Here is a 13,983-nt window from a genome sequence, read left to right on the forward strand (position 1 = left end):
ATTGTATTTTTATTATCTCTCTCTCTCAAACAAAGGGTACAGTCACCATGTGTTTTACTGCTTAACTGTTTTAACTGCAACAAGAAAGAGGAAACTCTACTTACAACAAAAGAGCATTGAGTACAGAGTCCAGTTTGTAAACACTGCCATCTACTGGCTGAATGCTATCGTTGTTGCTGCAGAAAATTACATTCCAAGAATGAATCCCAACGCCAAGCCTTACTTACCACAAGGACCAACCGGGGAAACAAGCTAATTCTACTTTGCTATGAAAAGGAAAAGGTTTCTCTGTCAGTCTCTGGAGCTCATCTCCGCTTCTTAGCCGAGGGAGCCAAAGCCGTTCCTGAATTCTGGAACATTTTAATTTCCCTATTTTTACCTTCCCAAAGATTTCCACGTTTGCTCTGTACTGCTCGAGCCTTTTTATCGTTGACTCTGTGGTGCCACAGGGCACAACGATTGTCGCGGGCATCCTCAGTTCCCTCGCTGCGTAGGCTGCAGCCAAGCCGGCATTTCCACCTAAAAGGTTTCGGAGGAGGAGGAGGAAGAGAGAGGAAATTGCTTTCTATGGGAATCTCAAGGGGGCTTTAACAAGAGGCAACTGGGTTTTCTTTGTTTTTCCCTTGAGGAGGTTTCGCTCCTCATCCCAGAAGCTTCTTCAGTTCTCAGTGAATGTTGGGGAGGGCGGGGGATGGAGGGATTTGCAGGCAATTCACAACTTACAACAGTTCATTTTTGTGAATGTTCGCCCTTGCAACTGCACTGAAAAAGGTGAGTTATGAGCGTTTTTCATACTTATGACTATAGCAGCACCCCCATGGTCACGTGATCCAATTCTGAGAGCCATTGAGGCCGTTTGGTGGATTACCTATGCCCTCAGGGTCACCTGAATCAGAGAGCAAATGGGGTGGGAAACCTCCATGGAACTGCTGAAAGGAATGTGTTGTAAGCCGGAGATGGGTGGTGTCATATCCCTCCCCTTCTGTTGAGAGAAGTCTTCTCAATTTTAACATGGATGGCCTCTTTTACCCTTCTTGTCAATCAGCAATCTCTAATGTGGACTTTGCTATCTTCAAAAGAGGGACCTTTGTCTTTCAAATGCAGGTGGACTGCTGAATCTTGTCCTCGTGGGTTTGTTCTCCTATGTTGCGCCATGCGAATGTGAAGTGGTTGTTTTGTTTCCCGTTTACACACACACACACACACACACACACACACACACAGAGTATATATATATTCCCCAATATTTATCTGTCTCTCTGTCTCTCTCCCTCCCTCCTCTAATCTCTCTCTCTCCTATAATCTCTCTTTCTCTCCTCTAATCTCTCTCTCTCCTATAATCTCTCTGTCTCTCTCTCTGTCTCTCTGTCTCCCTCCCTCCCCTAATCTCTCTCTCTCCTATAATTTCTCTCTCTCCTTCTTATCTCTCTCTCCATCTATCTATCTGTCTGTGTGTGTGTGTGTGTGTGCGCGCGCGCGCGTCTCCCTCCCTCCCCTAATCTCTCTCTCCTCTAATCTCTCTCTCTGTGTGTATGTCTCCCTCCCCCCAATCTCTCTCCTCTAATTTCTCTCTCTCTCCCCCCTCTCTCTGTGTGTCTCTCTCTGTGTCTCTCTTCCTCCCTCCCTCCCTTAATCTCTCTCTTCTAATTTTACCCTCTCCTCTCTAATCTCTGTCTGTCTGTCTGTCTGTCTGTCTATCTATCTATCTATCTATCTATCTATCTATCTATCTATCTATCTATCTATCTCTCTATCTATCTCTCTATCTCTCTATCTCTCTCTATCTCTCTATCTCTCTATCTCTCTATCTATCCATCCATCCATCTATCATCTATCTATCTATCTATCTATCTATCTATCTATCTATCTATCTATCTATCTATCTATCTATCATCTATCTATCATCTATCTATCATCTATCTATCATCTAGCTAGCTAACTATCTAGCTATCTATCTGTATCTCTCTCTCTGTCTTTCTCTCTCCTCTAATCTCTTTCTCCTCTAATCTCTCTCTCTCTCTCTCTCTATGTATCTATCTCTATCCATCATAAATGAGAGTCAGTTGCCAAGCGTCTGAATTTTGATCGCATGACCATGGGGATGCTGCAATGGTCATAAGTGTGAGAAATGGTCATAAGTCCTTTTTTCAGTGCCTTGTAACTTCAAACAGTCATTGAGTGAAGCGTTGCAAACAGAGGGCCACCTGTACGTACAAGACAGAGAGTATAAACGAATTACAGTATCTTTCACGTTACGTGTTTTACAATAATATTTGACGTGCGTGCCAAAAAGAAGGTCAGTAATCCAGTGGTTTCTGGTGCAGATGTGCAGGAAGACCAGGGAAACAGAGCCACTGTTTACCTGAGGAGCAGACCAGATGTCGACAGCCCTTCTTAGCCATCTGAAATTTAAAAACAAAACACAGATTTTTTTTTTATTCGTTTTTCTCCATCATTTCCATTTGTCCTTGAAAAAAACCAAGAATGGCTTTAGGAAGAGATGCCCGGCCCAAACCCAGAAGTCACTTCACTCTTGTGTTGGCCATCTTCCAGAGGTCCCAGCTGCCTCCCACCTCTTCCCAGCATGCAGGTGAGTCTCTCCCACTTCCTCTCGCCCCTCCCTCTCTCCACTGGAAACAAAGGCACCTCCAAAAAACCAGTGACTCAGGGACACGTCTGAAAAAAGACTACATTTCTAAACACCTCCAAGTTCTGACCAGGCTTCCTTAAAAAGCAGGAAGCAAAATCTTGGTCCCGGCAAAACCTTTTTTTATTTACACGACTGTGAATTCCTTTCATTTCCCAGTCAGCAAGGCTCTAGCAAACAGTCTTTCCGAGGAATGTTTATCCACACGAACCTTATCTCGCTTGGAGAGCTGCCAGATAACTAGTTTCCAAACTAGCAGGGCAAGGCAATACTTGGCACTTAACTCTTATAGTCAGAAACAGAACTTTCCACTCTTGAACCGGCCGAAGGAACAAATTGTTTCCTGTAAAAGCCCCCTCCCCATTTGCTCCTCTTTTGTTTCCTATGGGAGGGGCCATGTTGCGCCCCAAATATATATATATATATATTCCCCAATATCTATCTGTCTGTCTGTCTCTCTCTGTCTCTCTCCATCCCTCTAATATCTCTCTCCTATAATCTCTCTTTCTCTCCTATAATCTCTCTTTCTCTCCTATAATCTCTCTCTCCTATAATCTCTCTCTCTCTCCGTCTGTCTGTCTCTCTGTGTCTCCCTCCCCTAATCTCTCTCCCTCCTCTAATTTCTCTCTCTCCATCCATCTGTCTGTCTGTCTGTCTGTCTGTTTCTCTGTCTTTCTGTGTCTCCCTCCCTCCCCTAATCTCTCTCTCTCCTCTAATTTCTCTCTCTCCTCTAATCTCTCTCTCTCCATCTATCTATCTATCTATCTGTCTGTCTGTCTGTCTGTCTGTCTCTCTCTCTCTCTCTCTCTGTATGTGTTTCACCTTCCCACCTCTAACTCTCCTATAATTTCCCTCTCTCTCCTCTAATCTGTGTGTGTGTGTGTGTCTCCCCCTCCCCTAATCTCTCTCTTCTAATTTTTCTCTCTCCTCTCTAATCTCTCTCTCTCTGTCTGACTATCTATCTATCTATCTATCTATCTATCCATCTATCTATCTATCCATCTATTTATCTACCTACCTACCTACCTATCTCTGTCTCAACATTATATCTCTGTCTGTCTGTCTGTCTGTCTGTCTGTCTATCTATCTATCTATCTATCTATCATCTATCTATCTATCTATCTATCTATCTATCTATCTATCTATCATCGAAGGAACACATTGTTTCCTGCAAAAGCCCCCTCCTCGTTCGCTCCTCTTTTGTTTCCTATGGGAGGGGCCAATCACCTCCAAGGCGTGGCTTTACTCCCAAGTCGACCCTGTTTTCTTAGTCGTTCTTGTCTCCTGGCAGCTCTGCGCATGCGCACACTGGGAACAGGCTCCAGCTGTTCCTCTGCCTCACTGCTGTCTAGCTCCCTCTCTGCCTCCGACGCAGACCTCTCGTCTGAGCTTTCCTCAGCCCCCAGGACTGGCCCAGGTTCCTCCCCAACCTCCTCACTCTCCGACTCTGCTGCCAGCTCCACTGGCCACCGGCGGGCCACAAAAGTTTCCTGGAGGCTGAAGTTTGGAAATATGCAAATCTCCTAGGTGACACACAAGTTGTGACGAGCCCAGGACATTCCCTATTGTCCGTAAAACGTACCTGCTCCGCCCCAGCCTCTCACCTGTTGGCAAAAGTAGCCAATGCCTCGGATTTTGAAGGAGCCGCTTGGCTGGACATTCTCCAACTTCATGTAGACTTTGGTTCCAGATGTTTGCGACAGGGCCACACTCTCCAGCAAAGGCGTCTCAATGTGGAAGGGTCTTTCGAAACCCACATCAGGCAGCGTCTCCATTTGGGGTGGGGGCAATAGAAACTCCCTAAGTAAGATGTATTAATTCTATGAAAAACAAAATCCGGGAGATCAGGCCCAAGGTTCACCAAAACCTCTGCATTCTTTCGGATTAATGCTTAATCAATGGCGAGTGGTTTCGTTCTTCTTTTTTCTGCCATCTACTTCTAAGCTTGGGTGCAATAATATAATATATTGCGGACAATGTATCATACAATTGTTTTATTCCTTTGCTATTGGTATATTTACATTTTCAATCCCCCCCCCCCCCGTTTTATTGATGTCAGGCACCCAAAGCAAGATTGGCAGCAAATACATTTAGCAAATAAAATAAAATCAATAAGGATCAAACTTCAAAACTCAAATCACTACTTCAATCTCAAAAAGTGTCTATTCGGAGTGCCAGAGCTGTTATTTGATTATAGCGATAGCATTTAGACTTATATGCCGCTTCACAGTGCTTTACAGCCCTCTCTAAGCAGTTTACAAAGTCAGCCTCTTGCCCCCAACAATCTGGGTCCTCATTTTAGCCACCTTGGAAGGACGGAAGGCTGAGTCAACCTGAAGGAAGGAAGGAAGGAAGGAAGGAAGGAAGGAAGGAAGGACAGATAATAGCAATTGTACTTAGACTTATATGCCGCTTCACGGTCCTTTACAGCCCTCTCTAAGCAGTTTACAAAGTCAGCCTCTTGCCCCCAACAATCTGGGTCCTCGTTTTAGTGACCTCGGAAGGACAGAAGGCTGAGTCAACCTTGAAACTGGTCAGGATATCCTATTGTTATCCTATTGTTTTGAACGCAGAAAAGAATTGGAAAGAAAAGGAGTGAGGGAGGGAGGAAAGGAAAGGAAAAGGAGTGAGCAAGGGAGGAAGGAATGAAGGATGGAAAGGAGGAAAGGAGGAAAGGAGGGACAGAGGGAGGGAAGAAAAGGAGGGAGGGAGGAAGAAAAGAAAAAAAGGAAACATGGAAGGGAGGGAGGAAAGAAGGAAGGAAAAGGAAGGAGAGCTGGAGGAAGAAGGGAAAAAAGGAAAGAAAAGGTGGAAGAGAGGGAAGGAAGGAAGGAAGGAAAAGGATGGAGGGAGGAAAAAAGAAAAAAGGAAAGGAAATGTGGAAGGGAGGAAGGAAGGAAGGAGGGAAGGAAGGAAGGAAAAGGAGGGAGGGAGGGAGGGAGGGAGGAAGGAATGGAAAGGAGGAAAGAAGGAAAGGAGGGACAGAGGGAGAGAAGAAAAGGGGGGAGGGAGGAAGAAAAGAAAAAAGGAAAGGAAAGGTGGAAGGAAGGGAGGAAGGAAGGAGGGAAGGAAGGAAGGAAAAGGAAGGAGGGAGGGAGGAAGGAATGGACAGGAGGAAAGAAGGAAAGGAGGGACAGAGGGAGAGAAGAAAAGGAGGGAGGGAGGAAGAAGGGAAAAAAGGAAAGGAAAGGTGGAAGAGAGGGAAGGAAGGAAGGAAGGAAGGAAGGAAAAGGATGGAGGGAGGAAGAAAAGAAAAAAGGAAAGGAAATGTGAAAGGGAGGAAGGAAGAAAGATAGGAAGGAAGGAAGGAAAAGGAGGGAGGGTCTAAGAAAAGGAAAAAGGAAAGGAAGAGAGAGAAGAAGGAAGGAAGGAAGGAAGGAAAAGGATGAGTGAGGGAGTAAGAAAAGAAAAAAGAAAAAAGGAAAGATGTAAGGGAGGGAAGAAGGAAGGAAAGGGGAAGAGGAGGAAGATCTCCAAACCAATTCTACTTCCACGAAAGTAAGAAAAGATTCCAGAAATGCAATTATCCCTGCTTAGAATTTCTGACCCAGCTTTGGGAATTATCAAACTCAAATCTGCATTCACGTTACATTTCCCCATTCTTTTAGTGATACTTTCAAACCCAGGGACACCATTCCCTAATTTTGGTGCTTTTTCTAGCAGGAAAAAAAAGAGAAAAATCACAGGGCTCTAAAGAACAGCCCTTTACCGGCTCCACCTATACAAGGACCAGGCAGGGGGTGGGAAGAAGGGGGAGGAGGAGACGTGGAGGAAAGCCCCCCTCCCAAAAAACCCCCCAAGAAATCAAACTCCAGCGAGTTGTTTTTCCCCATAGCCCCAACCCTTCCCTTCCTCCACCCTCCAGACGCTCTCGCTGGGTTTGGGAACTCCTCAAGCAACTTCACCTTGTTTCCCTCAAGCGGACTTGTGTCCCTCTTCTCCTCTCGGAAGAAGAAGACTCTGAAAGGGTGAGCAAAGTTTAGGAAGGAAGGAGGGAGCTGGAAACCTACCAAGGATGACGCTGTGAGGCTCTGTGTGTGTGTGTGTGTTTGTGGTGTGCTGTGGTGTGTGAAAGGGAGGAAGAGATGGCTTCGCAATGCCTTTGAGAGCTTGCCAAGTTTTTAATCTTCAACAGTTGCCTTCTCAAGGATCTTGCAGGGAAAGGCAACGCGGGAGGAAGATAGTTTAACATACTTCTTTTATTCTCTCCCTTCGGTAACCTTTCCCTCCCCCTCCCCAAAAAAAGAAAGACGAAAGGATGAGGGCGACTGAAAGGTGGGATGAGCTAAGAACTGTCTATCTTTATGAAAAGAAGGACCAGAAGGTGACGTGATAGCAGTCTTCCAATATTTATTTACTATTTATTTATTTCATTTTTATTTGTCAGCCAGTGCAAGGAAACCAGCCTGAAAACGGCACGAATGAACAGATCTAAATAAGCAAAACAGAGCCACAAATGCATAAAAAGAGCCCATATCAATGGGGGACAGGAGGACAGGGACGGCAGGCACGCTGGTGCGCTTATGCACGCCCCCCCCCCCCACTAAGGGACCGCTTAAGATATGTGTAAGATCCACGGTAGTCAGCTTAAGGTGAAAAGTATGGGGGTTCGAGGAACTAACAACAGGATCAGATAGAGTGTTCCACGCATTTACGGCTCTATTGCTGGAATCGTTTTTCCTGCAATCAAGATCCGAACGGGTTACATTTAGTTACAATACAATACAATAGCAGAGTTGGAAGGGACCTCGGAGGTCTTCTAGTCCAACCCCCTGCCTAGGCAGGAAACCCTATACCGTTTCAGACAAATGGATATCCAACATCTTCTTGAAGACTTCCAGTGTTGGGGCATTCACAACTTCTGGAGTTCCACTGATTGATTGTTCTCACTATCAGGAAATTTCTCCTCAGTTCTAAGTTGCTTCTCCCCTTGATTAATTTCCACCCATTGCTTCTTGTCCTGCCTTCAGGTGCTTTGGAGAATAACTTGACTCCCTCTTCTTTGTGGCAACCCCTGAGATATTGGAAGACTGCTATCATGTTCCCCCCTAATCCTTCTTTTCATTAAACTAGTCATACTCAGTTCCTGCAACCGTTCTTCATATATTTTAGTCTCCTGTCCCCTAATCATCTTTTTTCCCCCTGTAAATGTGTTTTTTTATTTTCCATTTTCATTTTTGTACAGTCACATATATACTGTGCATAACCGGGGTCATATAACATTAAACAATAAACACAGCCATTCTCTTGTCAACAAAACCCCCCAAAATAAAGACCCAATGTACCTCTTCGACCCTCCATACACCCTTTCTTTTGCCCCCCTCCAACTTTCCATCTTCCCTCCATCCTTCCCCTCTACCCTACTTCCCCTCCCCCTCTACCACTCCCCTCTCCCGGTACACTCCCTCCCTTCCTTCTCACCCTCCCTCCAGTCCTCTCTCCCACCCTCTCTACCCCTCTTTCTTCTATCCCTCTACTCCCCCCTTCGGTGTATTTCTACTATCTATTAATATATTCAGCTTGTCCTATTTTTATAGTCATCTTTGTTGCTCTTCTCTGCACTCTTTCTAGAGTCTCCGCATCTTTTCTACATCGTGGTTTATCGATTTATTTCTTAATTAATTATGTAACAATAACAATCTTACTACTATTCTATTTTAATCCAATAATGTAACTCTTTCCCCCTCTTTTAACCATATTCTCTTGGCCCAAGAGAAGATGCAATTTTTAGCTTGTTGTAATTCACCTGGTCACTTGATGGCGTAGGGTTCCACCACAAATCCGCGAAGCCCTTCTGCGTGGAGACATAAGCGCGAAGACTAATTCGCGCCGTTCTAAGTGCTAGGGAAAAATGCGACCCTACCGCGATGACATAATCGTGGAGGGCAAAACCGCGCATTCCCAAGCACTCAGTACCCTAAACCTAACCCTAAACCTAACCCTAAACCTAACCCTAAACCTAACCCTAAACCTAACCCTAACCCTAACCCTAAACCTAACACTAAACCTAACCCTAACCCTAAACCTAACGCTAAACCTAACGCTAACCCTAAACCTAACACTAACCCTAACCCTAACCCTAACCCTAACGCTAAACCTAACCCTAACCCTAACCCTAAACCTAACCCTAAACCTAACCCTAAACCTAAAACCTAACCCTAAAACAAACCCCTAAACCTAATGCTTACCTTAATTGAAGTCGGCTTTCTGCTGCGGCGCCGTTTTAAAGCGCCCTTCTGTTGCCGCGCTGTTGTCGCGGCGGTGATGACGCGCGGTAATGACGACGCGTACTTGTCGACGCGTATTTGTCGGCGCTCTTTTGCCTAGCGCGGTTTGGTCGTGCCACGATGGCGTAGAAATGTAATAAATTAATCGGCATCAAATCACCCTGAATCCAGATGTTCTATTAAATATTTACCCATAATTTAGGATCAACATCCACGAGGGAGCTGTCGTCAAAACCCCCACCTCTTATGGACATCTTTGGGGGAAATGACTGGCCTCCTGTTTTTAAGAGTTTTAAAAAAAGAGAGATTTTCCTGGAATAGTTAAGATTCTGTCCTGGTAATACGAACAAGAAATCTGGATTTGGGCTTTTCGGATGGATAATGGAGTGGAGAAGCTACAAGGACTTTGTAGCCTTCTTATCTCTTCGACACTTGCTCATTGCTCTGTTGTTGTGGCATCTACTATGGATGTCACAATTGTTGGAACTTGACCCTTCACCTGTTCCTACTCAGAGGGAGAAAAATTCTGGAATTCCTTTGCAATCATGAGAATCTGACACGGAGGAGGTGATCCTCAGGCTTTCCAAAGTTCTGTCAACCATGTTCTTGGAAGTTCCTTAGGTACCTATAAGGGCCTTCCTGCCCCCCACCCCGCCCCCAGATCTCTGCAATTGGCTAAAAGGTGGGTAATTCAAGCTAACGGAATTGGTTCTCCACTTCCTCTATCAAGTGCAGGAATAATCAGGAAGTCCGGGCAGTTGAAACTGAATATAATGTTGTGGTCCACCAGCGGCCAGTCGGACAGTGAGGAGGTTAGGGAGGAACATGGGCCAGTCCTGGAATCTGGAGAAGGCTCGGATGTGGGCTCTGTGTCGGAGGCAGAGAGGGGGACGAGGCCGTCTGGCAGTTCTCAGCTACCTTCGGAGCTAGACAGCAGTGAGGCAGGAGAACAGCTGGAGCCTGTTCCCAGTGTGCGCATGCGCAGAGCTGCCAGACGAATAGAACAGCCAAGAAATCAGGGTTGACTTGGGAGTAAAGCCACAGGTGGATGGTGAATGGCCCCTCCCATAGGAAATAAAAGAGGAACAAACGGGGAGGGGGCTTTTGCAGGAAACAATTCATTCATTTGTTAGTTCGTTTCAGGAGTGTGAAGATCTGTCCGTGAATCTCAGAGACTCTGTGCCCAGCCTTTCCTTGCACAGCGTTTGGGAAAATATTGATATGGCAACTTTCCAAGCTAGATAAGGTCTGTGGTCATAAATACTCCTTTGAAAGACTGTTTGCCAGGCCTTGGCTGAACGTGAATGAGAGGAATTCACCTTCGTTTAATAAAAGGGGTTTTGTCGGGACCAGGAATCTGCTTTGTGCTTTTTGGGGAAGCCTCGGTCAGAAACATATAAAGGTTTAGTGCAAGCTCTTGCTCTCTAGAAGAATCTGAACTACTAACGGCCAAAGCAAATTGGCGGTAGATAAGAGTCAAGAGAATTCAAGGAGGGCTGGATTTAGATCTCTTTTGGGCACACAGGGACTCAAGGCTGATGATATATTTGACCCCTCCTTTCGGGCCTGGTCATCTCCTACAATAACCTCCTGATCTCTCCCCCCCCCCCCCGCAAATCAGGTTTAAAAGTACCAGTCTGAACTACAGGTAATCCTCAACATACGACCACATTTGAGCCCCACATTTCTGTTGTCAAGTGAGACATTCATTAAGTGAGGTTTGCCTCCTTTTACGAACGTCCTTGCCGCGGCTGTTAAGTCGACCCCGGCAGTCCTTAAACGAGTAACACGGTTGTTCAATGGATCTGCTGTCCTCGTCGATTTGGCTTCGCGAAAAGGGGACCCAGCAACGGTCACAAGTACGAGTCCATCGCCAAGCACCTGAATTTTGATCACGTGACCACGGGGATGCTGAAACGGCCGTAAGCATGAACAATGGTCGTAAGTCACTTTTTTCAATGCCGTAGTAGCTTTGAACGGCCACTAAATGAATTATCGCACGTCGAGGACTAACTGTACCTGGAAGGTTTGTTTAGTGACCATTCAAAGTTGCAGCAAGGTTGGGGAAAAAGGGACTTACGACCAGTCCTGGCACTTCAGCATTCCCACAGTTGCGTGATCAAAATCCAGGTGCTTTGGAAACTGGCAGGGACTTCCGAAGGTTGCAGTGTCCCAGAATCCGGTGATCACCATTTGCAACCTTCCCAGCTGGCTTCCCGAGAAGCGAAGTCGATGAGGGAAGCCGGATTCGCTTAGCGACCATGTGATTCATTTAGCAACGGCCATGATTTGCTGAACAATTTTGCCCCAAAGGTTGTAAAAAAAAATCAGGCACGGCTCTGTAAAACAACCACCTCGGTTAGCCACAGAAATTGTGGTCTCGATTGTGTTCATAACTCAGAGGATTATTCCTACTTAATATGCTTAAAGAGGAAGGAGTAAGCCTTATGAACCCTGCACGCGCGCACACACACACACATACACACACACACACACACACAGAGGAACTTGCTGATAGAATGCAATTTGCAGGAATGTATTTCAACAAGAACACTGTTGATCAGAAAGGTGAGCAATTTGGCGGTTCGAATGCCCTAGCGCCAATGGTGGGGGCCGAACCGGTAGTAGTTTGGCGGCCTGGGTCGCTGAAACCAGCAGTGACCCAGGCCTGCCGTGGCCCTGAACCAGTTTCCTGGTTGGCGCCGCCGTCTTATTTTTCAGTTCTGCGCATGCACAGAACAATTTTAATTGTGCAGGTCAGGCGCGCAGAGGAGCGAACCAGCAGTAGGGCATGCCGGAACTCACCCCTGCCTAGCGCCGCGTAATGGAGTGAGTTCCCGTAACTTGTCCCAGCTTCTGCCAACCTAGCAGTTCGAAAGCAGGTAAAAAAATGCAAGTAGGAAAATAGGAACCACCTTTGGTGGGAAGGGAACAGCGTTCCGTGCGCCTTTGGCATTGAGTCATGCCGGCCACATGACCACGGAGACGTCTTCGGACAGCGCTGGCTCTTCGGCTTTGAAACGGAGATGAGCACCGCCCCCTAGAGTCGGGAACGATGAGCACATATGTGCAGGGGGAACCTTTAACTTTACCTATGTCAACAAGACTGCTGCTATATTGTGGCATCCGTGCAAACTTCAGCTTCAAGAGAATCAATACTTTATAATAAGTTGCTAGGCTGCCTGGTAGTGAAAATACGTTTGAGTTCTATAGGGGAATAGAACTGCAGCTCCAACAAGGAGAAACCAATTAAATTTCCAACTGGCAAAATGAGATGATTTTGCAAAATGCCTCACTCGGAATGATTAGCAAAAACGGGGTGAAATCATCAGGGCAGAACTAATTTGCAGGACGCAAATTATGGTTGCATTCGAAGATTCCTGGATTTTCCAACTTGGGGATTTGATAGTTGGAGGGCATCCTCTTCCCACGCTTGGCCCCAGAGATAAAGAATAGTGGTAGTCTTGCCACAGGACCTTCTGTTTTGAGACAGTATCCAAATTGCCCATCGAACGCGGTGGCTAAGACGCTGAGCTTGTCGATCAGGAAAGTCGGCAGTTCGGCGGTTCGAATCCCTAGCGCTGCGTAACGGAGGGAGCTCCCGTGACTTGTCCCGGCTTCTGCCAACCTAGCAGTCCGAAAGCACGTAAAGAATGCAAGTAGAAAAATAGGAACCACCCTTGGTGGGAAGGGAGCAGCATTCCGTACGCCTTTGGGGGCGTTGAGGCCTGCCGGCCATATGACCACGGGGATGTCTTCGGACAGCGCTGGCTCTTTGGCTTTGTAACGGAGATGAGCACTGCCCCCTAGAGTCGGGAACGACTAGCACATATGTTCAAGGAGAGCCTTTTCCTTTAATTGTCTGTACGTAGCTTCTCCAAGCTCAAATTTGTGATCTTTTGCAGGCTAGGATTGATGCCCAGTTTTACTAAGTCTTGTTAGCCATTCCTCCTCATTAAAATCTGCCCTTGTCCTCCCAGCCACCTCAAGTCTTGCGTTTCCTACAGAACCCCTTCATAAATTGGAGAACAATCACAGATCCAGCCTCCCAACCACAGTGGTGTTGAGATTCTTGGGTACAATTTTCTTCTTCTTTTTCTGCGTAGAGTAGTAGTTCTTTTTATTTTTTTCTCAAAAGTCGGTGGCGGAGACAAACTTTTCAATAAGACGAAGCAGGCAGAAGGGGGCAGGCCTGGAAAATAGGGCTAGGGAAAAGCTGACCACTATCCTACAATTCTGTTTTGCTGGGCTGGATGGGAGGTTTTTGAGCTGGGCTCTTCCCCATTCCGGATCGAGCCACCCGTCCTGGTTTGAGCTGGTTTTGGTCAGCGCGAAGGGGTCCTTTTGTCATTTCAGCCTGCTCCCCTGCCTGCCGGCACCCTCCTCCCTTCCCTCCACCAACCAACCAATGAGGCCGTCTCCCCTTTTGGAATTGAAATGACAGAATTGGGTCGCAACCCCTCCCTTAACACACACACACACACACACACGCACGCACACACCTCTCATCCTTTCTGCTCTTTTCTCTCTCTCTCCAGCTGGAATTTCGGGTTGGACCGGAGAAAGGAGGGATGTCATCGGAGATCAAGGGGGTAGTCTTGGGGGGTGCCTGGTTCCCTCCCCTCATTGGGCCCCAAGCCAAGACCCCCAGCTTATAAAGTGGGAGAGAAGGACTCATGTTCTCCAACAACACAGCGGAGTTCAAGTTCGAGGCTGCCTGAGAGGCGAAGTTAAACCCCACGAAAAGTAACGGCGTTGGCTTCCATCCCTCGAAGACTACCATCACACACACACACACACCCTTCACTTCCAGCAACCCATTTTCCACAGCCTTCCCTGGGCTGGCCTGCGGTAAGTGCCTCCTAGTTTTTCAGCTGCTCCTTCTGAGCCGCTTAAATAACTCCGAACAAGCCACACACATTCAGCCTCCGGATTTGCAGGAGATGAGGAGGCTCAAGGGGTCAGATAATCAAAAGGTGGACGAGAGGCCGGGTTTTATCGGTAGGGAATTGGCTGGAGGGATGGTTTCTGTCCCATCAGAGTGATATATAGCAACAGACGAAGCCACCATATCCTGATTCAGGGGGAAGGTAGGAAAGTCTTTTTAAA

The 13,983-nt window shown here is 46.7% G+C and overlaps 2 protein-coding genes across 3 annotated transcripts in view; one reads left to right on the forward strand and one right to left on the reverse strand.

Moving 5' to 3' along the window:
• On the reverse strand, window positions 1–6,718 carry LOC116523443 (serine dehydratase-like). Of its 2 annotated transcripts, none has more exons than XM_032238562.1 (4): window positions 6,553–6,718; window positions 4,252–4,447; window positions 2,363–2,402; window positions 1–519 (listed from the first exon to the last, which is right to left on the reverse strand). In XM_032238562.1, the coding sequence occupies exons 2-4, from the start codon at window positions 4,420–4,422 to the stop codon at window positions 224–226; spliced, it is 507 nt and encodes a 168-aa protein (XP_032094453.1). In that variant the 5' UTR covers window positions 4,423–4,447; window positions 6,553–6,718; the 3' UTR covers window positions 1–223. The 2 variants fall into 2 exon arrangements, with proteins under 2 accessions (XP_032094453.1, XP_032094452.1); XM_032238561.1 differs by having other exon boundaries at window positions 4,252–4,467; window positions 6,553–6,716.
• SDS (serine dehydratase) overlaps window positions 6,075–13,983 on the forward strand; it is a 25,633-nt gene continuing 17,724 nt past the window's right edge. Inside the window, exons 1-2 of the mRNA XM_032238560.1 lie at window positions 6,075–6,615; window positions 13,413–13,725. The gene's annotated coding sequence lies outside the window, so the exon portion shown is untranslated. The remainder of the gene's footprint in view (window positions 6,616–13,412; window positions 13,726–13,983) is intronic.

This window comes from Thamnophis elegans, unplaced genomic scaffold (genome assembly GCF_009769535.1).
Source record: "Thamnophis elegans isolate rThaEle1 unplaced genomic scaffold, rThaEle1.pri scaffold_307_arrow_ctg1, whole genome shotgun sequence".
Lineage (NCBI taxonomy): Eukaryota > Metazoa > Chordata > Lepidosauria > Squamata > Colubridae > Thamnophis > Thamnophis elegans.